Genomic DNA, 24747 nt, shown 5'->3' with positions numbered 1-24747 from the left:
ATCCTCAAACGGAAGGTGGGGGAGCGCAAGGTCTCTAACATCCACTGACTCCATGTTGTTGTCTTGGAGGAGTGAAAGAGGACTCCAGTGGCAACCTGTGAATCTCTGGTGAACTCCATGCCCAAGAGGGTTAAGGCAGTGCTGGAAATTAATGGTGGCCACACAAAATATTGACACGTTGGGCCCAATTTGGACATTTTCCCTTAGGGTTGTACTCACTTTTGTTGCCAGCGGTTTAGACATTAATGGCTGTGTGTTGAGTTATTTTGAGGGGACAACACATGTACACTGATATACAAGCCGTACATTCACGACTTTAAATTGTAGCAAAGATTAATTTCTTCTATGTCGTCCCATGAAATTATATAATAAAATATTTACAAAAATGTGAGGGGTTTACTCACTTCTGTGAGATACTGTGTGTGTGTATGTTTTATTTATATCAATTCTTACCATATCATTCAGATTGACGTCCGGCCCGATGAAATCAGTGGAATTAATCTGAGCAGGTATGGAGTCATTGGCAGCAATAATAATGTGGAATTCTTTTGCAGATCTTTGTAAATGAAGAGAGTGACCAGTTAATACACATACACAGTACAATATACATAAGTATTATTATACATTTACAAATAACAGCTTGTACAATGGACACAGACAGACGTTATGGACAGAGATATACGCTGTACATACCCAGTGAAGGTGAGTCCGGATTGGTATCTAACTGAAAAGGTAAGGTCCTTTCTGTTGTCATGTAAGGTTTTGAGCAACTCATCACTGTCACTAGAAAATGAAAACATCAACATATTACTTTTAAACAATTATTTTTCCTTTTTTTGGGGGTCTCATTTTTTCTTTTTCTTTTTTGGGGGGATGGGGGAATGCTAGGAAATCTCACTATCTCACCACTTAGGCCTGTTTCACACATCTAAATAGTCCAGACAGTGAATTCCTGTGGCAGGAATCAGCAGATTCTTACATGCTGTAATAACTGGTATATAGTGGTCAGGAAGCCTGTACAAAGCAATGAGAGGCTGACAAGAGCCACAGTTGTCATCATGTATCTGCACATTTAGTGGCTACCTGCAGCTATCGACTGATGACTGGTCTTTGCTGCAAAAGCCCATTTGAACTTTCGATTTACATCAGCTAAATACATTCTAGCTGCATCAAAGCAAAATGTTTGCGTAGTCTCAGGGCCTGTTCACACCGGGTGCGCAAATACAAGGCAATTAGCACAGTTAATATTACTGCGTTGTAGTGGTGTGCACTGAACAAAGTACTGTGTACCCACATTGTACAGGACTGAAGTGGCTAGAACTTAAAGAAACTGTTCCTTCCCAGCGCATACCAGTTGCCATGCATTCTTTCTCTAGAAAGCAGCTACATCCTGAGTAGAGAAACTGAATCAGACCTACAAATCTGCAATCAGCAAAGCTCATGCTCCCTGCTGATTAGAGAGCTCTGGCTGGGAGTATGTCAAACCTCTGCAGCGAGCCCACTGCTTCCACAAAGAGAGCAAAAGTTCTTATCTGCAGCATACTGGCAGAAGACAGGCTTATTTGTTCACAATGAGCCTGGTTTAAAGTGAAAGTTTAGTTGGACTGTCAAATTGAGAATCAAGCAACCTATCAATCATTCACTCAAGCAACCTATCAATCATTCACTCAATCAAACTAAATCAATCAATCAGGATGATGTTTTACCTTGTTGCATTAATAAATATGGACGCTTTATCCAGGAGGTGTGATACATTGAATTGGAATGTTACTGTGAAAGTGATCTAAAACAACAAGCAAACAAATACATAACAGTAGCAATAATAATAATAATAGTAATAATAGTAATAATAATAATATACATATTATTATAGAAAGTAGCTAAAGTTAACCTGTAGCAAAAATATGCATGAAAAAATATTTACATATTTGAAGATGCATTAAAATCACTTTAAAACAGGCTGTCATTCACCTATGAAGTTGCGGGCATTGTGGAGAAAATAATTTTCAAAATTCACAAAAGAGGCTCTAAAATCTTAACTTCTTTCTCCTTTACTTCCTACAGAGAACGGAATCTTGGCAGCCTGCCAGCCTTCCCATGTAAACAATCATTAGGTGCTGTATGCTGTTAGAAACCAAGTAAAACTGATTTTAGAGTGTTTGTTATTATCTATGAGAATAAATTACTTTATAGTACATACAACTAGAAAAGTTAGTCAGCGGGAACTTGTTTTAAAGCTCTTTTACTGCTTGTTCAAAATATACAAAATAATTTATTGACACAATCTGGGCACAAGTACACATTAATGTTGACCCTAGGAGACTTGGGGGGGGGGGGGGTTGCATCTGATACTCATTGTTCAGTTGTTCCCCTAAGGCACGCTCAATATTCATGAATTGCAGATCATCAAATGTCACGTCCATCACACTTATGAACATTGTTACATGTTAGTTCATAGAACTCAATACCTTCTCATTCTTCCTTAAAAAGGGGTATCCGACCTTACATACAAAGTCCTCACCAGATTCATCACAACTTACTCCTGGCTTATCCTGTGGAGTAAAAACAGGAAACATTTCTTATTCATCGTGATAAATTACTTCCACCCAGTAAAGCTGTCTAGTAATGTAATTCTTAAATCATATAACTGGCGTATAACTGACATATCAGTATGAATGTCACGTAACTTAACACTCTCTCACTCTCTCACTCTCTCTTGGTCTCTTGCTCTCTCTCTCCTTTGGGCAAGCCTGGCTAAATTACCTAGTGACATATAGTATGTTTAGGATCATTGGCTTGTTGCAGAAACTATCCCCTTTTCAGCTTTAGCGTGTTGGCTGACTATTTCATATTGACATCCACAATTTGCTGATCTTTAGAGGAATACATTTTTAACTCTACAATGTTTTTTGTGCCACTGGTGATGTTTATTTATGGTTTGTAAATGGTTTAGCTGTACTCACCTCTGTTTTAGCCCGTATAATGTTGGGAGTATATTTCATTACTACCCTCGAATTATAAGCGCTGTCACCACCGTTCCTCAGAGTGATAGTGACATTAAATCTGTCCTTGCCATGCTGTACAATCATCTCATCAATGCTGTGAATTATATATATAAAAAAATATCATTACATAAAGCACACATTTTTCTAGTTTGCTGTTTCTAAAGTTAAAATTCCATTTTGTTAGCATTTGTACTCATGTCTGAAATATTTTTGTTACGTTTAATTTTAAATTCAATTTTTAATTACATTTTGTACTTTTCTATCCATCTATTACATTCAGTTAATAAGACATTACAGCAATGTATAGAGGGTATGGGTTAGTCATTCTCTCTCTTGAAGCTCGGCTGTTTCTTTTAGCAATGAACAGGTCAAAACAATGAACAGTGATCACCTCTCCTCTCTATGCCTCCCTTAATATTGGCTTTGGCCTTGGTTTCAATGAGAGACACCATTGTCTAAAAGGAAACAATGAGTGCTATGCTTTACTTATTAAAAAAAGCTACACACAATAATATAAGTCCAAAACATATGAATTTAAATCATAACATAAATAAAAATAGACTCAAATCCATTCATCCAACTATTGTTCCCTCACTGATTATTCTGTCTAAGAGAATTTTACCTTTGCTCATCCACACTTAATTGAGCATCTAGAACAAGGTCACCGATGCATATTTTATGAGTACCACAGTCCATTGTAAATGGGATCTGTAAAATGAGCAAACAAGCATTTAATCATCTCTAAAATGTAAGAAATGTCATTACCATTAAAAGAAATAAGCAAAAACAAAATTCACCCAAAATTATATGTTATCCTGGGAGGAGAGGGTATAATATTTTAGGAAAATCTCCCAACTGCAGTTCTTTAGTTCTAGTACTAGGATCCCGGTTTATGTATTTTTCAGGGCAGGAAGGGTTAATCTTTAGTGAGGTGGGTCCCAAAATATGGAAACAAGGGGTTAAGAATACATTAGAGCGGGTCAGCGTTAAAGTGTATGGGCAAATGGGAGAAAAAGTCTGGTGATAATATCACAGGCAGTAATACATGCTATTTCAAGGAAGAGTGAGGTTTGGGGGTAAATTTGGCTAATGCCTGAACATACAATTTAAAGCTGAAGTATAGGAGATACAGCACCAATCACATAATTTGATGAATACATGGCATTTTGTGAATGGAAGAGGGAAGATCCTGTCCTTCCCCTCGTCTCCCCTTGTCCGTTCACAGAATGCTTTGTATTCTGTAGAAATAACACAAGGAGGTTTGTGTATGAAGAAAGGGAGGGTGAATGACAGGATTCTTCACTGTCCGAGCAGCTTCCTCTCATCCCTGCAGTGCTAGAGGATAACCACTTTGAGCAGAAACTGGCTTTACTGAAGGGAGGATCTTAAAAAGTAACCAACAGCCAGGATGACAAAGGATGCACCTCAGTTGAGGTAAATTATGTGACTGGTGCTGAATCCCCTAAACATTTTTTTACTACACTGGGTCACTTGCAGTCAGCTTAAACTGCTACATATTTGGTATCAATATCCATAAAACAGCCTCATGGGGAAACAGCATATACAATATATTTAACATTTTATGGCATTCATTAGCAGATCTTTCACACCCAGAATTATTCTTTCTTACCATAGCTTTTACCAGACAGGTTATAATGCAGTTGGCCAAGAGCAACCAAAAAGTCCGCAAGTGAACCAGTATGAACTATAGTAGAACCTGAATAAACCAGGGGGTGTTTACTTGTCACACTTCCATCCTAAATTCAAAAAAATCAAAAATTGCAGACCCAATCGACCCGTGAAACTACATGTATGTTCGTTTTGTGCGAATGGAGGCAAAAGTAAACATTTTTAGTATATTTTCTTTTCAGGTTAAATGTAATATCAAGTTAATGCCACATTATGGCCAGCAGATGGAGCTGAGGAACATAAGACGCATGGATCTGCAATTTTTTTTATAAATACACCTTAGTGTTTTGTAGTGCGGGACAGTCTGGAGAACAGAAGAAAGGCTGGGGGTAAATCTCATGGGCCCTGTGCTGCTAGGCTATGCCTCCACTAGCTAATAAATAAACAGAAGATTTTCCACATGTGATTGAAGTTCTGTGTAAAGCCGGTACTTACATAAGCATTTACGATTCTTGGATGTTCATTGCTGAGAACTGGGCCTTCTTCTGGATCTTTAAAATTGAACTCAACAGAAATATTCACAGAATTCAAAAAATCTGGCCTTTCCTATAATAGGATGGAGAGAATACATATGTGAAACAAAAGAAGAAACTGTGCAGTCAAATGGACAGGCTACAGAACAATATGAGCCTATTCACACTTGCATTTTGCAATGTGCCCGGTTCGCATCGTGTTTTTAAAGTAAAACTATAAGGGCCCATTCATCCTCCTATTCCTATGTGTCACCAGAGTCCGTGTCACCTCTCAGAAGGCCCCAGATTATTCCCTATGGGGAGTCTGTACTGTGTACATTTTATAATAGTTCGCACATGAAGGCTTTCAGATATAAGCCTTGGAGATATATATGTATTTGCTTTTTTTAAGTATCTTTTAATTCCTACTTTCCAACCTAGTTAACAAGTGCAAGCAAAATTCTTGGTGTTAGTTGAAGACATCCACAGTGACTAATTTATTATTAGTACTGAGGTCCTTTGTTCAGTATGTAATGATATTTTTCAATTCATTTGTTAGGTTTCTCCTGTGCTTGTATGGGTATCCTCTGCATAATTAATTCAACTCCCACAATACAAACACATAGAGTATATGGCCTCTGACATACTTGACCCAATAATAAGTATCTGCATGAATGTATTAGTCTGTAAGCATCTGTGTGGGTAGCCAGTGGTGTGCATGGTTCTCTTTACCCTGTAAAGTGTGATGTCATATGTTGATGCTATGCAAGTACAGGACATAAATGATTCATAGGGTCTGTGTCAATAATCTTTGAGCTTGTGTCAATGGGCAAATGCAGTCTGCGTTTAGGTGGATTCTCCTTGCATTTGAGTTAGTTTTGAGTTGCTTCTGAAATCATTCACAGTTTATTAACAGGAGCATTTAACATGCAGCTGGCCTCTTTCTGACCTACATTCATAAAGGAGAACACCTCTTGATCCTGTCACGGCTCTCTGCTGTGACAGGGGAGGGGCTGGATTCCCCCCTCCCCGCTCCGATCCGCCAGCGCTGACTGGCGGAACAGACGGGGGATGGGGCGGGTACAGCTGGATCTGCCTCTAGATAGGCAGAGCCAGCTGTCAGTCACGCAGCTGGGCGGGTCGGGATCCGCTTCAGCTGCGGCGTTTCAGTATACTGGTGCACTTTGTAAGAAAGTATATTACTGACGTGGAAGAATCACACAGCAAAAATGTCAAAAGTGTGTCAGTCATTTACGAACAGAAACTAAAAACAAGCTCAGTCATGAAGGGGTTAACCCCATAGTTCTCCTTTCAGCCCAGCATTTATCATCCTTTGGGGACTGGTAGGCACCTTTGCTTAGAACCCTGGCAAGTCATTTTTGCCAGGCAAGAAAAACACTGCCCCCATGCCTTTTGGTTGGATTCAGAACTAGAACTGCATTGCACCAGATAAGGTAACAGCTGACTAGTGAGCCTTGTAAAATGTGTTCTGTGTTTAGCTTTGGCTAGAGTAGGAAGAGGTAAGCCGTCTGGCAGGTTTTTGTGGATGTGACCCTGCCGGGGAGACTCAATCTTTCTAAATGCCCTAGTGACTATTGCAATAAAAATCGAAACATTTTAGTTGTTATCAGAACCCAAATAGAGGGGGAATATTCCAGTGGGGACACTTGTTGCCATGACACAACTTTTTCTTGCACTTCCTGTGTCTTTGAGTAGGAAGTAAAGAAAAATGCTCCCCTCCCCTCCTTGGGACACAGGTGACTATAAAGAGCCTGACAGGGCTGACAAGGGTTTTAACCCTTCCCAACTAAACAAAAAAGGTTTGACTGTGTGTGAACTGGTACTATTTCTAGTCCCCAGAATGAGGTGAACTATGGGGTCCCTTTCTTCTTAAAAGTGGAAAACTAATTTCCGTTATCTTATTATGTTTCTCTATCATCTTATTTATGTAAAATGGTTATGGTTAAAGTATAACTTGCCACCATATAGAATTCGAGGTTTACACATTCGCCACTTCGAGAGACTACACCTTGTACATCCCTTCCGTTGGTATTTGTGAAAAGACTTCGGGATACAAAACGATGCGAATCAAGTGTGATTTTGTACTCCAGCTCTACATAAAATAATACAATATATTAAAAATACATCTATATAAAATAAATGTTAACATTTATTTTTTAAAAATTACGTTTTACTTTTAAAATGACCACAGACATACCAAATGTTTCCTGCTTGCTAACACCAGATTTAAGGTCTATATTGAAGCAAAACGATGCCTGGATGCACACAGTATCTTTGTTGTTAATCCTACAATTCTTTTTTTCCATGTTGATGGTGTTTGGCGTGAAATCCTTTGCTACTCTCACTTCTACAACATCTCGAGACCTAGAATAAAAATCACTAAACTCATTCACGTTGTAAAGGAAGATCCATTTGTGTGTTTTTTACTTTAAATATGGCATTTCAGATTGTATTTTCAATAAAATGTTCTAATATCACTGATATACTAATTTGCCTGTTTTGTTTTTTTACATATACAATTAATCTTTACTTTTCAACAAATTTGATCCTCATCCCTAGTCAGCTTACTGGATTTCTGGAACAATCAACTGGGAGAACAAAATGGTATACGGTTTTCAATGAAATATTAAATAGGCCACAACAGAGTAAATAGGAGACGTTCATTGTCAGGGTTTACATTGCCTTTGTAACTAAGTTTCTTAATACATACCAAAACAAAGAGGCTCCTCCAAGACCTCCAATCGTTACATCCGTCAGTCCATCACCATTCAAGTCCATTTTACCGTCAATAGACTGACCAAAAAATTTTACTTTTTTCCCATCTCCACCTGATGGAATACGCTGTACGGAAACAAACAAATGGTGTTATAATTTTTACATTTCAAAGAAGAACTTAAGTCAAGGATTTTGGGAAGATGTGGAATTGGTTGACCAAGAGAGTAAGCTGTATATTCTTCAAGGCTGATTCCAGGCAATGACATTGTTTATATCGAAACATAATTACCCTCATCTCACCACCAGGCTGGAATTTTTTTTATTTGTGAGTCACATATTGCAAAATTTTTCCAAGCCCCCTCTTTTATTTCAAGTATGTAGAGTATGGAGTCAATAAACATAGATTAACATAATGTAGTTTAGATAGCAGAAAAATAACAACGTACATAAGTATACGTTTGTTAGTGATATCAATTTAAGGAAAAGACACTGTGCACTGCAAAAAAAGAAAGATATATAACACAGAACAACATATAATATATAAACTTTGTTACAATTGTTGTTCTCTATATACTGTACAGTATAGTAGTATAAACAAAGAGTATTTCTAGATTATGGAGTAATCACACTCATATAATATTGTGAACAATTAGTAAGTAGAAAATTGTAGATGGGTTCGAAGCCCATCTATTCAACACCGAAAGTTTTGCGGTAGACTAGCAACAGGAAAACAGACTTCTCAAGAGAAACCAAAACCAGAAAAAATATAGTAGGGATAAATGGGAGGGATAAGTGGGAACTCCAGAATGAGGAAAGATGGGGAAAGGAAGGAAGGAAGGAAAGAGAGATCTCTGTGGCAGCTCTCATGTAATTGAGTTGTATTGAATCCATGGACTCCATGTTAATCCAAATTTAGTTTGCATATTATCTAATATCCTCATCATCTTGTAATTGATCATGATCCAATTAAGTTTATGCTATACTAGCTCTAGCAGGACAGTGGGCGTCTTCCAGCACCGGGTGATTGCTATGCTGGATGCCAAGAAAATACAAAAGATATGCCTGTTGGTCCCTTTAGCAACACCTGGGAAATTGTTACTCAATAAAGCGTCAAAGAAGGATAATGTTCAGAGTGCTTTCAGCCAGTGTGTAGATTAGGGAACAGAGCTGAATCCAGAATTTCTGGATTTTATGACAGGTCCACCGGATGTGGATTCTATTGGTACTAAGTGATGTATTTATAAAAACTCCTGAGAGGTTAGTAGCCATATTCTGCCATTGTTAAGTGCCAAGGACTTTACTGACATCAATTTCCCACTGAATCATATAAGGCAACTTTAGGGATGAGAGATGTAGTAATTTATGTATGGTGGTAATGTGGTCCTAGTCATATTTTTACATAAAGCTTTGATTTGTATCCAACTGGTATCCAAAAAAGGAATGTTTTTTTTTCTGGGTTAATAGGCATTGGAGAAATAAGCGGTTTTGAGTGTAAAGATCTAGTTTTAGTTAGTTTGTTATATTTATGTGTCAAGAAAACACTAATTCGCCGAAAACCTTTTTTGGTCCACCATTGAAACAAACCTTCTCTTTAATGAAATACCTATTTGTAAGCATATGCATTTAATAATAAAAAAAAACACACAAACAAACTAGAACTAGAGAAAAGTAATGGACAGGCTAATACAGTGATAAGATGAGGGGAGCTGCCAGAGTAGCTGTGGACTAACCACAAGACATTTTGAAAGTGTTTCAGTGGAGGAAAGTTGTCCTACCATCGCCTTCTTGATTATCAATTCTGAATGGCTGTGTTTGTGTGTATTGGAGAAGGGGTGTTTGGATTGGTAGTAAGGAAATCAGGAAGACTAAGAATTGTTTTGGAAAAAAGGGGGCATTTAAAGGAGAACTATGAGGTGAGTGCTTTTAACTCACCTCATAGTTCTAGCCGACCTGTGACAATTAAACTGTCACAGGTCGGCTCAGTAGATCGGGAGGTGAGCGAACACATACGGCGTTCGCTCCCCTCTCGATCCTGTCACGGCTCTCTGCCGTGACAGGGGAGAGGCTGGATTCCCCCCTCTCCGATCCGCCAGCGCTGACTAGATAGGCAGAGCCACCTGTCAGTCACGCAGCTGGGCGGATCCAGACATAATTGTCGGGATCTGCTTCAGCTGCGGCATCTTAGTATACAGCTCGCGGTATACTGAGCCTAGGGTGACGGGGAAAAGCCTTAATCCCATAGTTCTCCTTTAATAGTGAAAAGATCCCATTGTGTCCATTGTTGATGGTGGTCCCAAGGCTTGGTGTCAAGAGATTGTGTAAGAATATGGATGTGAAGTATCTTTGAGGTAGTGCAATGCAGCTGAGGAAATAAGTTGTTTGAAGTGTAAATTGTGCTAAATCTAAAGAATTCCATCTGCTAAGAGTCACAAAGGTTGTCATGCTATTGGTACAACTGTATTGGTTATTTTAAAAGTAAGTGAAATTGTAGGGAACCAAATTTGCTTAGTCAAGTAAGAACATTGTAAACTTACAGCATTGTAAACTTATAAATGGCATTAAAGCAAACTGAATTACAGGTAAACACTTAAAAATGGTATAACAATGAATCTCTACATTTCAAAGGAGTTTTAATAGGGAAAAGCTTTTACAAATACCTGAGCATAGTCCCTTTTTATCATTTTTCCACTTCCATGATAAATATACACAGCTCCTCTGTGATCTCCTTCTAGAGGAGCCCCTATAGCTACATCATTGTAGCCATCCAGGTTGAGATCTGTCACTGCTGCAATAGCTGTTCCAAAGCGAGCCCCACAAGGTTCATTTTCTGCTTCTTGTTTGCAGGTTTGGTTCATGGGCTCCAAACTCATCTCATGCTTAAACGTCTCCTGCAAGAACAAGGTATGTGTGAGTATTTATTTTACTTTGTTAAAAAGGTACATGAAAAATCGATAATTTTAATTTGTATTTCCTAGTTTTCAGAGGGTTAGGGATCATCTTCTTCTCCGCCTAGCCTTTATTGCTGCCTATTAGTCCTTAGAAAAGAGGAGGAGATTTCGCAAAACCCTCAACCCTGTCAAACCATGTCTGCAGTTGAACTGAATTTCCTGCTTCCCCCCCTCAGCGTGGTTTCTTTTAGTTAAGAATTTGCTAAAAGGCCAGTGACAGAATTTTTGAAGTATGCTGACATCCTTTTCATGTTAACCACAATGTATTGCTTAATGTACAGAAATAGTAGAGATTTCTTAAAACAGGCGATCTCCTAGCAACCAGTTACTGTTGCAACAATAAACACCTTGATCAGGACTATGTAATATACAACATAGCGTATAGAGTGCAGGGATCAAAACTATGTAACATACATAACAGAATAAAGAGTGCAGCAGTTAGGAATATGTGACCATGGAAGAGGTTCCGGTCATCCATGGATTGACCCAAACCCATGCTGTTCGCAGTTTGCTGAAAGGGCAAACTAAATGGCCAGTTCACCTGTCTCCCAAACCTCTGGCTGCTGCACCTGGGAGTCATTAAGTTAGTGGAAGCAACACTATGTTGAATCTACATCATGGGACATTATTTGGGGAATTTTTTAAAAAGGAATGTTTCTAGGGTGTTTGTCTTTATTTATTTCGTATTTTTTTTGTGAATGAGTAACCTGCAGCACAATGTACCTCTTACTCATTCACATAAGGGGAAGCCAGATATCTGGGGGAGCCCTTATCTTAAAGGGGACTTCCAGATAAGTGCCCCCCCCCAGCGAAGACCCCCTCATCTTGTTGGGAACAAGATGTAGGGGAAAAGCCTTTGTCCCCATCAACCTGGGAAGAGGGTGCCTTATTTGCAAGAACTTGCGCTAATGGAAAACAATAATAAAAAGAGACCCTAAAACTACAAAACGTACAAGAAACTAATTTCTATGATCTTTAAAAATTTTATAAAAATATTTTACGAAAAGCTGCTGGACTCAGGCACTAGGCCCCTATAGTTGAAATGTGTTAAATAGTACAGCGCTAAACGTCCTTCAGTGATGGATAAACGAAGAGGGTGCCTTGCCTGACAGAGGATTATCCTGGTAAGGAACCTTCTCATGTCTGAGGGTATGTGACCAGATATGGTCCAGGAAGAGGGGTTCACAGTTGCTGCTCCTCCTCTATTGGGCAGGCAGGCTGCATGCCTGGATAAGCAACCGGTATGGATTCTGTAGAGAATCCCGCACTTTGTTTTTGTTTTATCTTATGTGGGATCCCCCTTAAAAAACAGTTGGCAGCAAGCAACCCCTTCCCATCATTGCTGCTCAGCAGTGGTAAAACACCTCCTTTTAGCTCTGCCTCCTCTTGCTAATGAAACTATGCAGCAACTGTTAGGCAAGGAGATCACTCCCTGCTGTCAGTGCTAGCACAGATCCTGATCCGGTTGTTGAAAAAAAAATTCTAGCGTTTGGCTACAGAACATGTCCTCAATCTGTCGAGTCCCAGGATTTTACTTAACCCAGGACTGTCCCTTGGGATCCTGGACAGTTGGGCGCTATGTCTGTTGTTAAAAAGCAAGTCAGGCAATTTGCAGTGTTCCCCAGATTACTCAGACTGGAACACTGTAATTAGAGGTGAGCACAGAAAAGTACTGTGTGAGAAAACATGTGTGAACAAAACCAAGATCTTCAGGGACCGGTATTAGTATTTCTGTGACATTTATGGGAAGGATTATAGTCTAGAAAGTAGATGCTAACCCTTGATTATGCCGGAGCAAAGATGGTGCCAGCCTTCTGGGGAAAGAAAATGACATCGGCAATTGTAGTGCTGTGATCTCTATGAAAGGTACTATATAGCAACTAGTGCTCAACTTCTACATTACCTAGCCTGTATGCAGGTAACATGAATAAATGTATCTGACAATAGCTCTATTAGATCTAATGAATCTATAGATCTATCCGTGTAAAAAATATTTTTTTCTACCTGTGTATCTTGAATGTACACTGGCAGACATACACTAACAGATCAGAAGTTTCTGGGGCTAAAATCTTGGTGCAGTGAGAAATTGGCACAGAAGTGTTCGCTTTTAGCATGGATAGGCGTTGCAACCCATAAGGTGGGTGTTCAATTATAGGAGTTAAGTAAGTTTTATGAATTAAGTTAGAGTCCAATGTAGAGGGCATATTTATAAAATGTTTGCAAAGCTTTTTGAACTTCGTTTTAGGTTTGAACCACATTATGGCCACTAAAGGGAGCTGAGGAGCATAGCAAATTATTATGCTCTACAGTTTCATCTAGTGGCCATAATGTGGTGTGAATTTAAAACTATGATGTTTGCAGAACAAACAGCTCTGCAGTTTTTGTTTTTTAAACTCAGTGTTAAAGCTCATTTCCTGCCAAACAAAAAAAGTACCCTTGCAGTGGGGCTAACTCCGCACCATAATGGTTAAGTGCTTATTTTTGTCTAGGGGCTGGAGTAAGACAAACTTTCCTTACTGGTCCTTGCTCCACCGGCGATCGGTGCTCTCCCTTCTCCAGTCCGGGTGTGGAATGTTCCTTGGCATCCTCACGTCTAATGCAGGTCTATGGAACCTGTATTAGATGTGATGATGTCAGGGTTTTTTAGACCACCAGAGCCCAGGAAAGAACAGGCTGCAAAAAAGCGGAACTGTATGTATAGTGAAAGTGTATATATGAATTTGTTTTATTCAGCCATCTTGTTCTTCAACCATTTTTCTTTCTTTTTTAATTTTCTCTTTCTAAAGAAATTAAATTGTAAGCATGTACCAGCCTGAAGCTAGAACAAACTTGCCTTTTTAAAAGGTTGTTTTGTAGATAAGGTCTAGGAGCAAGCGCAGCGCAAACTGTTGGCGCTATATAAATCCTGTATAATAATAATAATAATAATGCGCAGTCAGTATTATGTTAATCACTGTAAAATATTTAAACTATGAGCTCAATTATTAAAAATAGTAACATAGTAGGTAAGGTTGAATAAAGACAAAGGTCCATCCAGTTCAACCTATGTGTATGTGTTTGTGTGTCTGTATATACACTATATTGCTAAAAGTATTGGGACACCCCTCCAAATCATTGGATTCAGGTGTTCCAATCACCTCCATGGCCACAGGTGTATAAAATCAAGCACCTAAGCATGCAGACGCTTCTACAAACATTTGTGAAAGAATGGGTCGCTCTCAGGAGCTCAGTGAATTCAAGCATGGTGCCGTGATAGGTTGCCACCTGTGCAATACGTCCATCCGTGAAATTTCCTTGCTACTAAATATTCCACGGTCAACTGTTAGTGGTGTTATAACAAAGTGGAAGCAACTGGGAAGAACATCAACTCAGCCACAAAGTGGTAGGCCACATAAAATGACAGAGCGGGGTCAGCGCATGCTGAAGCACACAGTGCGCAGAAGTCACCAACTGTCTGCAGAGTCAAAAGCTACAGACCTCCAAACTTCATGTGGCCTTCAGATTGGGACAACAGCAGTGCGAAGAGAGCTTCATGTAATGGGTTTCCATGGCCGAGCAGCTGCATCCAAGCCTTACATCACCAAGTGCAATGCAAAGCGTCGGATGCAGTGGTGTAAAGCACGCAACCACTGTATTTTACAGAAGTGGAGACATGTTCTCTGGAGTGGCGAATCATGCTTCTCTATCTGGCAATCCGATGGACATGTCTGGGTTTGGCGGTTGCCAGGAGAGCGGTACTTGCCTGACTGCATTGTGCCAAGGGTAAAGTGTTGGAGGGAATGATTGAATGGTTTGGTGGAGGGGGATTATGGTGTGGGGTTATTTCTCAGGGGTTGAGCTTGGCCCCTTAGTTCCAGTGAAGGGAGCACTTAAGGCATCAGCATACCAAGACATTTTGGACAATTTCATGCTCCCAACTTTGTGGAAACAGTTTGAGGATGGCCACTTCCTGTTCTAACATGACTGCACACCAGTGCACAAAGCAAGGTCCATAAAGACATGGATGAGTGAGTTTGGGGTGGAGGAGCTTGACTGGCCTACACAGAGTCTTGACCTCAACCCAATAGAACTCCTTTGGGATGAGTTAGAGTGGAGACTGCGAGCCAGGCCTTCTCGTCCAACATCAGTACCTGACCTCACAAATGCGATTCTGGAACAATGGTCAAACATTCCCCTAGACACACTCCTAAACCTTGTGCACGCCATCCAAGATGAGTTGAAGTTGTTATAGCTGCAAAGGGTGGACCAACTCAATATTGAACCCCATGGACTAAGACTGGGATGCCATTAAAGTTCATGTGCGTGTAAAGGCAGGTGTCCCAATACTTTTGGCATTGTAGTGTATATATGGCTCTTGCCATATACTTGCATATGTAGTGAAAGAAGAAACTCATCTAGAAGTTTCTTGAATTTATCAACGCTATCAGCGGATACCACTAGACATGTAAGCTGTGGAAAAATTGTTTCGGTTCGCATATTTCGTTATTTCGAGATTCGGTTTTGAAATTCAATTCGGTTCGGGATTCGGACGAAATCAGAATTTTGTTAGTTTCGGATGAGTTTACGAATATTCGTTGTGAATAACACAGAAAACCATATACAGATATTAATACCAAATCTGAATCTCCTTGACCTGAATGTAATTCGGGATCTGAATTTCTGAATTGCATTCAGGAGCTCCCAAATGCCATTCGGGTCTAGGAGCCTCAGCTTTAGTATTATAGGTATATACTGTATTTTGGCTCCCATGTTGACGTAATGAAAATTCGTGTTCAGACCCATTCGGATGCATTAAACTGAAAAACACATCTGATTGGCCAGAAAAGTCATATGTCCGATTCAGTTTAGTTTTTTCAGGACCTGAAGTTCGGACATGGAAATTCAGATTCGGACACATTTGGATGCATTGGGATTCGGAAATTCAGATGTGTCCGAATTTCGAAAAATGAGTCCGAATTTTGATTCGGAACCAAACGAATGGCACATGCCTAGATACCACATTTTTACTACACACACAGTAAAAAAAAAACCTCTTGCAATTTAAGATTGAATCCCATCTCTTCTAACCTCCTGTTGTGTCCAAGTATCCTCAGTATAGATCTTGGAGTAAACATTTTGTTCCGAATATTGTGGTCCCCATTGATAGTAACATAACCAGAAACTGATTTTACATAGTTACATAGTATTTGAGGTTGAATAAAGACATAAGTCCATCAAGTCCAACCTATTGTTGATGTGTGCGTATGTGTATACACACACACACATATATAATACACATACATATACATGCACATACACATGTACATACACACATACATATATACATACAAACACACCCTCACATACACACATATGTCCTTGTATCAGTTCATTCTTAATTGTACCTGTACCCCTGTATGTTATGGTTTCTCAGGAAATCGTCTAAAAGCTTCTTGAATTATTCCACATTCTTAGCTGAGATCACCGCCTCTGGCAGCGGGTTCCAGGCCCTAACCGCTCTAACTGTGAAGAACCCCCTTTGCCCCTTGTGCTTGAATTTCTTTTCCACCAATTTTATGTGGTGGCCTCTAGTCTTTGTTACGGAGTTAATTGTAAAGAGTTTGTTGCTAATGTTACTGTCACCATTAAACAATTTGTACATGAAAATCATGTCCCCCCTTAATCTCCTTACTTCTAACGTGAACATGTTTACATTTAGTAGCCTTGTCTCATAGCTCTGGTCCTCCATTCCCCTAATTAGTTTGGTTGCCCTCCGCTGGACTCTTTCAAGCTCAAGGACGTCCTTTCCGTGGACTGGTGACCAAAACTGGACCGCATACTCCAGATGAGGCCAAACCAGTGGTCTATAAAGTGGCACAATTATGGACTTGTCTCTGCAATAAATACCCTTCTTAATACAGGACAGGACTCTACTTGATTTGTTTACAGCAGTCTGGCACTGCAAGCTATTAATCAATCCCCTACAATAACCCCCAAATATTTTTCTATTTCTGACTTCCCTAATGGCATACCCATAATTGTATAGCCCATTTGCTTATTTTTATTTCCAAAGTGCATTACTTTGCATATGTCAACATTAAACCTCATCTGCCATATATTAGCCCACTCCCATATTTTATCCAGGTCCTCCTGTAATGTTAAACTGTCTAGGTCCGTTTCTATTACCTCCCCGATTTTGGTATCATCAGCAAACACTGAAACATTGCAACTCACACCCTCCCCGATGTCGTTAATAAATAGTGTGAACAGCATGGGGCCCAGCAAAGAACCCTGAGGCACACCGCTCATGACACTAGCCCATTCTGAAAAGCTACCATTTATAGATACTCTTGTACCCGTTCCTGTAGCCAGTTCTCTATCCATGTACACACCATCCCATCTATGCCCATGGATCTCAGCTTGTATAACAAGCGTTTGTGTGGCACCGTATCAAAAGCCTTTGAGAAATCCAGATATACCACATCCACCGGTCTCCCTCCATCCAGATTTCTACTTACCGCCTCGTAAAAAGTTAGCAGGTTAGTCTGGCAAGAACGGTCCTTCCTGAACCCATGCTGATTGTCATTGACTATACCATTATTCTGAACATATTCTACCAAATAGTCCTTAATCATTCCCTACAACACTTTACATACCACCGATGTAAGACTAACTGGTTTGTAGTTCCCCGGTTGGCATCTTGCCCCCTTTTTGAATATTGGGACTACCGTAGCCCTCCTCCAGTCACTTGGAACTCTACCAGTCATTAAAGAGTCCTTAAAAATGAGGAATAATGGTTTTGTTATAACCTGCCTCAGTGCTTTAAGCACTTTGGGGTGCAAGTTATCTGGTCCCACTGCTTTATTTGCATTAAGTTTTGCAAGTCTTTGTAGTATCTCATTTTCCGTCAACCACTTCGGTATATTTTGTGCTGAACTATGTGTTTTATCATGTGCATTAAACCCATCTTTTTCCTGAGTGTATACTGAGGAGAAGAACGTGTTCAGCGCCTTGGCTCTCTCCTGGTTGTTTGTGACTATCCTCCCGTTTTCATCCTTTATTGGGCCTATCTGCTCCTTTCTCACCTTTTTACTGTTTATATATTGGTAGAATTTTTTTTTTTTACTAACTGTGGCAATATGCCTTTCACACTCTATTTTAGTTGTCCTGATTACTAGTTTGCATCTTTTATTACATTCTTTGTAGCTATTAAACGCTAATGCTGACCCCTCCATCTTATATTTTATAAATGTCGCTCTCTTGTCCTTGATGTGTTGTTTTACAGTTTTATTTAGCCATACAGGCTTAGTTTTCGATCTTTTACTTTTGTTACCCAACGGTATACACTTGGCAATAGCAATATATAATGTGTTCTTAAAACAGTCCCACATTTGGTCCGAGTTCAGGTTGTGGAACAAGTTTTTCCATTTGATGTCCCCCACTAGTTGGCGTAGTTTATTAAAGTTAGCCCTTCTGAAATTTAGGGTTCTGCTATTCCCACTATATCGAAGTCCTCTTCGAGTAGCATAAGTTCAAGTTAAGATGTGCATCAGTTTGAATTCCTTGCATGATCATGCTGAACAAAAGGGCAATATCTTATACAACAAATAACCCATCGAAGACTGGTAGCTTTACTGTACTTTTTTGTTGTTTACCCAGAGATAGACTTTAAGGATTCACATTAGGGTTTAGAGTATGTTAATGTTAGAGGAAAAATAAAATGCTTTGGGGTTAACTTTTATGTTACAAATGTAAATGTTGAAGTAGAGCTTGGATGTGAAACTGCTAGTAAGACCTAAAAAGCCACCCCACATCCTTCTCAAAACATATTAATAGCTGAAAATGCTAACCTCCTGAATGCTATAGACATACACTTTTCCTTGTTCTTGTTTTTCAACTCCCATAAACATTGGTGCACCAACTAGAAGAATGTCAGTGATAGTATCTCCATCTATATCTACTGTGGTGAGGACACTTCCAAAATAAGATCCAATCTGAAAAAATCAATACACAAGTCGTGTTAGCAAAGCAAAGGTTTATGTTAGGTCATGCATTCTTGTCATTTTGATAAAATAATATGTTTATAAGTGATGTGTTTAAAAACATTATACAATGTAACATGGTACCCCCAAATAAATTAAACCTATGCTCAAGAGAAGACATTTCCTCTTCAATAATCATTCATCAACTGGATATCTCAGGAACTATACAGCCAACATATTTAAACAGGCAAACATCAGATCTTCATTTATCCTGTGGCTACAGATAAAGGTGATATACTTGACATGGTATATTTATTCTCACTATTTAAATTAGCAAAAATGCATATTTGTGACATGGGAAAAGTGAGTGCACCTCTACATTGCTGAAGATGTTATAGTGAGAGGTAGAGGAATGTGGAGGGTATGACAGCGGGCAGTATGTGCAGGAGACAGTGGGGTAACAACAGCCCACACAGCTGCTATAGGATCTGGGGTAGGAGGGGGCCCCATTAGAGGGACTGAATAGGAAAACTAAAGTTTCCAGTATAGAAGGGCTGAAGTCAGACCTCAGAATAGTCCCCCCTCTCTATGCAGTAGAATCATTGGCTTAGCTATCTTAGTGTAAATGTATTGCTCTCTGAACTTCTACAGATGGAAATGAACCTGGTATGCCTAATGCAGCCACCAATACCAGAGTTTCTCCTCTATTAAAACCTTATAGGAGGGCTGATGTTTGTGGTTCTACAAAAAAGTTTAATGAAGTTCGAGTTTAAATAAGTTTGTATTAGGGTTGAAGAGTAAATACGTACAAGAGCATTCATCATTTTATCATCATATAAAATATTATTATGATTATTATTAGTGCTACTATAACCTTTACCCCCAACATGGCTCCCTAGTAGTGTACAGGCTATGCTGACAGCTCTCCTGCTGCCTGCCCTTCATACATACTCTATGTTAAGATTAATAACATGTATAGTCACAGCAGACAATGCCAGCCACTGCCGAGAGAATTAGCGGGGGAGCCCAAAGTTTTGCTATGAGTCCCCATGATTTGTAGTTACGCCCCTGGCAGTAGAGGAGTGTGGGAGGTCTTACAGAGAGCAGTATGTTCTGTTGAGGAGTACAAAGAGTATGAAAGCGGTATATATGTCTAGTAAAGGAGCACAAAGTGTATGATGAAAGGCGACGTGTGCAGGAGAGGAGTACATATGGTGTGACAGTGGGCCGTATGCACTGGTGAAAAGTACAAAGAGTAGGTGGGCAGTATCACAGGAAAGGAGTGCTGAGGGTAGGACAGTGGGCAGTTTGCACAGGAGAGGAGTGCAGAGGGTATGATGGTTGACCATGCTATATATCATATTACACCATTATTGAGATGTCATAGATACTCTATGATGAAAGTGGCCACAAACTAATACAGATTTTTTGATCTTCAATTAACATTGAACCAGGAATGTGTGTACTTCTTAAAAGTTCAACCCATACCCAAAACGTAAAACTCAAGACACGTGTAATTGTGCCAAATTCACCAAAATGAAAGGTGCTTATATATTTCTATTAGGTCAAACACATTTTGTGTGGTGGGCTGGGATCACATGCAGGAAACCCCCACAATATGGCTGGCTCCATTACATGTATCCTAAGGATTCAGCCTATTATGTATTGACAGTAAAGTCTGTGAAGGTTCTCATTCATCCAGGTCATGGTATATCTGTAAAAAAAATAAAACTGCCTTGCCAGTTGACTTGACTTATTTTTTTACAGATATATTGACAGTAATATACACCCACCTGTTCTCCTTTTAATGTATCAATTATATTGATGTTTCTTCCCTGCATTTTGTAAATAACAACCTGTCCCGTATGGTTGTATCGAGGCTGCCCGGCAATGTAGATTTCTCCTCCTTTCACAGAAGCAGAAGTTACAGTGTATCCTAAAAATAAAAGCATGTGAAGAAGTCAAAACTATCAGCAAAGTGCTCACAAATGACAGCATATTATAACAAGTGCTCATCTAACAGGGTTAGTCACTAAACGGTGAAGAGTTTGGAGAAGGCAAGAGAAAGGAACAATCTAGGACATAGGGTTGCCACCTTGTCTTCAAGTGAAACCCGAACACTCTAGCGCCGCGTGGCAATTTTTTTGCTTTGGAATATATACATGAGAGGGAAGAAGAGACAGCCAGGGGAGAGAGCGGATCCGAGTCAGGTAGCAACCTTACAAGTGTGCACGTGTGTCTGTTTTGTTGAAGAGTTTAGTGCACAATTTCAGTGTCAGCTCATTAATAATGTGCAGTAGTGCTGACTCCATTAATGTAACCCAATAGTGCTGCACATTTAACAGATTGTCATATTTGGCCGCTCAGTATGATAGCAGAGGTGTGCGGGGCACACAGGAGGAATAGACAGACTCCATATAGACAAGCTCACATGCTGGCCCTGGGATGCTTTCATTGACTACTCTTAAACTAAGGGGACTATTCACAGGGGGGCCGAAGGATCCAACCGTAGCTTCGGATGATCCTTTGCTTCTCTTTCGCCACTGGAGCCCTTCGGTTCAGTCAAACCGAAGGGCCGCTGTACGGGCTATTAACAGCCAATAAAGCAGACGAAGGCAGCCGAGCTGCTCAGCCGAACCGAATGCATATACTTCGGTTCGACTGAGCCAAAGTGACAGCCGAAGCGAGGCGAACGGCCGGCCCAAGGCTGGTCTTTTGCCCCGCAAATAACAGCGGGGCAGAGCCAGACGTGATCTCATGGCTGGCTCCGCCCAGTCGTAATTACAGATCAGAGTCCCCAAATGACCTGGGGACGCTGAACTGTCATTAAACAATAACAACTGGGCGAGGGCCGACCGTGACATCACAGCTGGCTCCGCCCAGTTGTTATTCATTGTCCGGGACCTGCTAGAAGACTATAGCAGGAGTCGGCCAATAGGAAACAGTTGGGCGGAGCTAACCGCTAGCTCTGCCAAATTGTTTTTTTTTTCTTTTTAAAAAAATCTTTAATTATTTTTCCTATTTATTATTTATTTACATTTTTTAAAATATTTTTTCTACTTTTTTTTTTTACTCTTTTCATTGATTTGCTACTCTGCTTGGTACAACAGAGGTACTGAGCAGAATAGCTGAGACGAATGCCGCTCGGCAGCATTCTGCTATTCACTCACTGCCGTTAGGCCCCTATGAGAATGTTTGACAATCCAGGACAACATAGCTGAACTGGAAAGTGAGCTGAATTGGAGAATTTTTCCAAATCAGCTATGTTGTCCTAGATTTCTCACATCTCCTGCCTTCTCCAAACTCTTCTCCCTTTTGTGAATAACCTTGTTTGCATACCACAACATTGTTGCTCTAGTACTTCATATTATTTGAAAGAAGCATTTTGTTAAATTGGACTGTTTAAGTTTAGCAGATATTTGGCAGTCATCCGGTTTCTGGTATTCCAGGCTCCATGGGAAACAATTGGTATCCGTTACCAGAACAGACCTGATTCTGCACTGAATCGATTATAATAGCTTGTCCTAAATGTAAACAGAGTTATATAACCGTACAAAGTGCAGTAAACCATCCCGACAACAATTTTCCTCTCGCTAATTTGAGGTCATGTCCCCATGTTCTTCATCTAAGCTTCATATAAAAAGCCCTCCTGTACCTGTAAAGCATATTTCTACTTTTGCAGTCAAATTTTAGAACCCCCCCCCCATGTTTTGTTTGTTATGAGCTTATCACACAGCATACCTGTTGTTTTTTTATGTATCCTTACCTTTCTAGTTGTTTGGAGCAGGTTTATACGTAGGATGACAAGCAACTCTGAGCCATTTCAAAGCGTCATTAGGAGGTACAAACGTAGGGAAAGTGCATTAACCACTTGCTGACCGCTGTGTTAAACCCCCTTCCTGTCCAGGCCATTTTTCAGTATTCAGCGCTGCAATACTTTGACTGACATTTATTCCGTCATGCAACGCTGTACTGAAATTAATTTTACAGCATTTTTTTGGGGACACATAGAGCTTTCTTTTGGTGGTATTTAATCACCACGGGGGGGTTTTATTGTTAACTATATAACCCAAAACATATTGAAACTTTAGGGGAAAAAAACCTGTTACCCAATTTTTTGGTAAAATATAAAAGACGGGGTCACGTCGGGTAAATAGACACCAAACATTTCAAGCTTTAAAATTGTGCTTTTCAATATGTAAAGCAGCATTACAATGGGGGAAAACTGAGACTTTAATGTCACTTTAATTGTTTTGCACTGGAAGCTACAAACCATTGCAACTGCCATCAGTGGATTGCAGGTGCAGTGCAACAAATGAAAGAAATAACTAATGTAAACCTATCCAAATTCTTTATAACGAAAATTCAGACGCATTATTGACGAATGTCATTCAGAATGAATCAAGAACACAGGGACATGACTTCAAACTAGTGGGGAAAAAGTTCAAGACTAACCTTAAAAAAGTTTAATTTTACTGAAATAGTTGTTGATGCCTGGAACAGACTTCCAACAGAGGTAGTGAGTCAGTCAACAGGACAGTTTGAGAAAAATATAACTCTATAATCGAACAAAAATTAAAAAAAAAAAAAAGAATAACAAAGGAAGAGTTGATAGACTCTTTGGTCTTTTTCTGCTATCACGTTGTAACAAAATAGGAATAAACATACGGGCTCCTAACTATGCACACTTAGAATTTTGCTCAAACTTCAACATTCTGAAAAATCGTTCGTCAGAAAATGTAATCTTGCCATCCTTAAAGAAGAGCTCCAGAATAGTGAATAATTAACTCTTACACTTGGGCTGCCCCCGCACTATAAGGAAACTGTTTAAATTGCCATAGGGGCAAAAATAAAGAAGAAACACTCACCTGATCATGCTGCAGTGACAGCTCACCTCTCACGAGTCGTTAGACTGATGGAGCCCGGGGGGAGAGGCTGCAGAGACCAGTTTAGAAGCCATGTGGGACCAATGATCAGGTGAGTATTAATTTTTTTATTTTTGCCCCCTAGACAAAACAAGCACTTAACCCTTGCAGTGTGGGGTAGCCCGACTGCAAGGGTTAACTGCTTACAATCCTGGAGTTCTACTTTAAGTTAATTTTGTTGCCAACTTATGCCGAATAGTGTTCTGAATGTCCCTTTACTGGAACCACCCAAAATGCGCTGTTCCTTTGAATTGTTTGGTCTTTACACAGACAGATATAGGAAACACCTCCTATTGACCCGTAATTCAGAGAGCATCCTGCTACTGTCTGAGTGTATGGCCGGTCACTGGCATCAGGAAATACAAAACATCACTTGTTAAGAGCATCCATTGAAATGTGAAGACAAAACAACATCATACACAGAATCTCTTCGGAGGCACAACTGTTCATGTTTCCTGCCATCAAACAGTAATTATGTTTCACTGATTTATGGTTACCCAGAAAACCTAGATGTGGGGGAGCAGGGTGTTACACTTTAGTGTCATTTTAAGTGTTTGTTTACTCTCACCGTAAAAGATACAAACCCAATTACATAATTCTCATATGATCTTTAATGTAGTAATATTGTTTCAAAAGTCATTGTCTGTCTTTAAAGGGTCTCTATGGTCAAAAACGAACAAAAAAAATCTGTATAAATTATTTATTTTATGTATATAACACCGACAATTTATGCAGGGTCTAACCCTCCTCCTAATCTGAAAGTAGATTACATTTTGACTGCAGCTCCACTTTGACCTTTTGCTAAATTTTCTCCTGCTGACCCAAGGGAAGCTGATTAACAAAAAAATGGTGCATTTTTAATAGTAAGGGAGCTGATTCCCATGGAAACTGAATCCTTGTACTATTTTCCTGAAGCTGAAATGATGTAAACATATTCACTGAAAGGGGGGGTCCAACTTTTCCTTTAAGCTATCTCCCAATACCCAAGACATGAAGTCAGAGCTGGACAATATCTATTATTAGAGGTATTT

The 24747-nt window shown here is 39.7% G+C and overlaps 1 protein-coding gene across 1 annotated transcript in view; it reads right to left on the bottom strand.

Moving 5' to 3' along the window:
- Positions 1–453: 453 nt before the first annotated feature.
- ITGA1 (integrin subunit alpha 1) overlaps positions 454–24747 on the bottom strand; it is a gene marked incomplete at its 3' end in the record, with an annotated part of 71913 nt that continues 47619 nt past the window's right edge. Inside the window, exons 12-24 of the mRNA XM_018563832.1 lie at positions 20585–20727; positions 18660–18803; positions 10540–10770; positions 7878–8008; positions 7365–7531; positions 7126–7259; positions 5130–5240; positions 3628–3713; positions 2964–3099; positions 2469–2552; positions 1707–1783; positions 694–783; positions 454–556 (exon numbers count right to left, since the gene is read on the bottom strand). Of these exons, the coding sequence (XP_018419334.1) occupies positions 454–556; positions 694–783; positions 1707–1783; positions 2469–2552; positions 2964–3099; positions 3628–3713; positions 5130–5240; positions 7126–7259; positions 7365–7531; positions 7878–8008; positions 10540–10770; positions 18660–18803; positions 20585–20727 (1637 nt within the window). The remainder of the gene's footprint in view (positions 557–693; positions 784–1706; positions 1784–2468; positions 2553–2963; positions 3100–3627; positions 3714–5129; positions 5241–7125; positions 7260–7364; positions 7532–7877; positions 8009–10539; positions 10771–18659; positions 18804–20584; positions 20728–24747) is intronic.

The sequence above is a fragment of the Nanorana parkeri genome, unplaced genomic scaffold, assembly GCF_000935625.1.
Source record: "Nanorana parkeri isolate BGI_ZX_2015 unplaced genomic scaffold, ASM93562v1 scaffold704, whole genome shotgun sequence".
Classification (NCBI taxonomy): Eukaryota; Metazoa; Chordata; class Amphibia; order Anura; family Dicroglossidae; genus Nanorana; species Nanorana parkeri.
The sequence above is the reverse complement of the archived record's forward strand: the minus strand, read 5'-3'. Positions and strand labels throughout refer to the sequence as shown.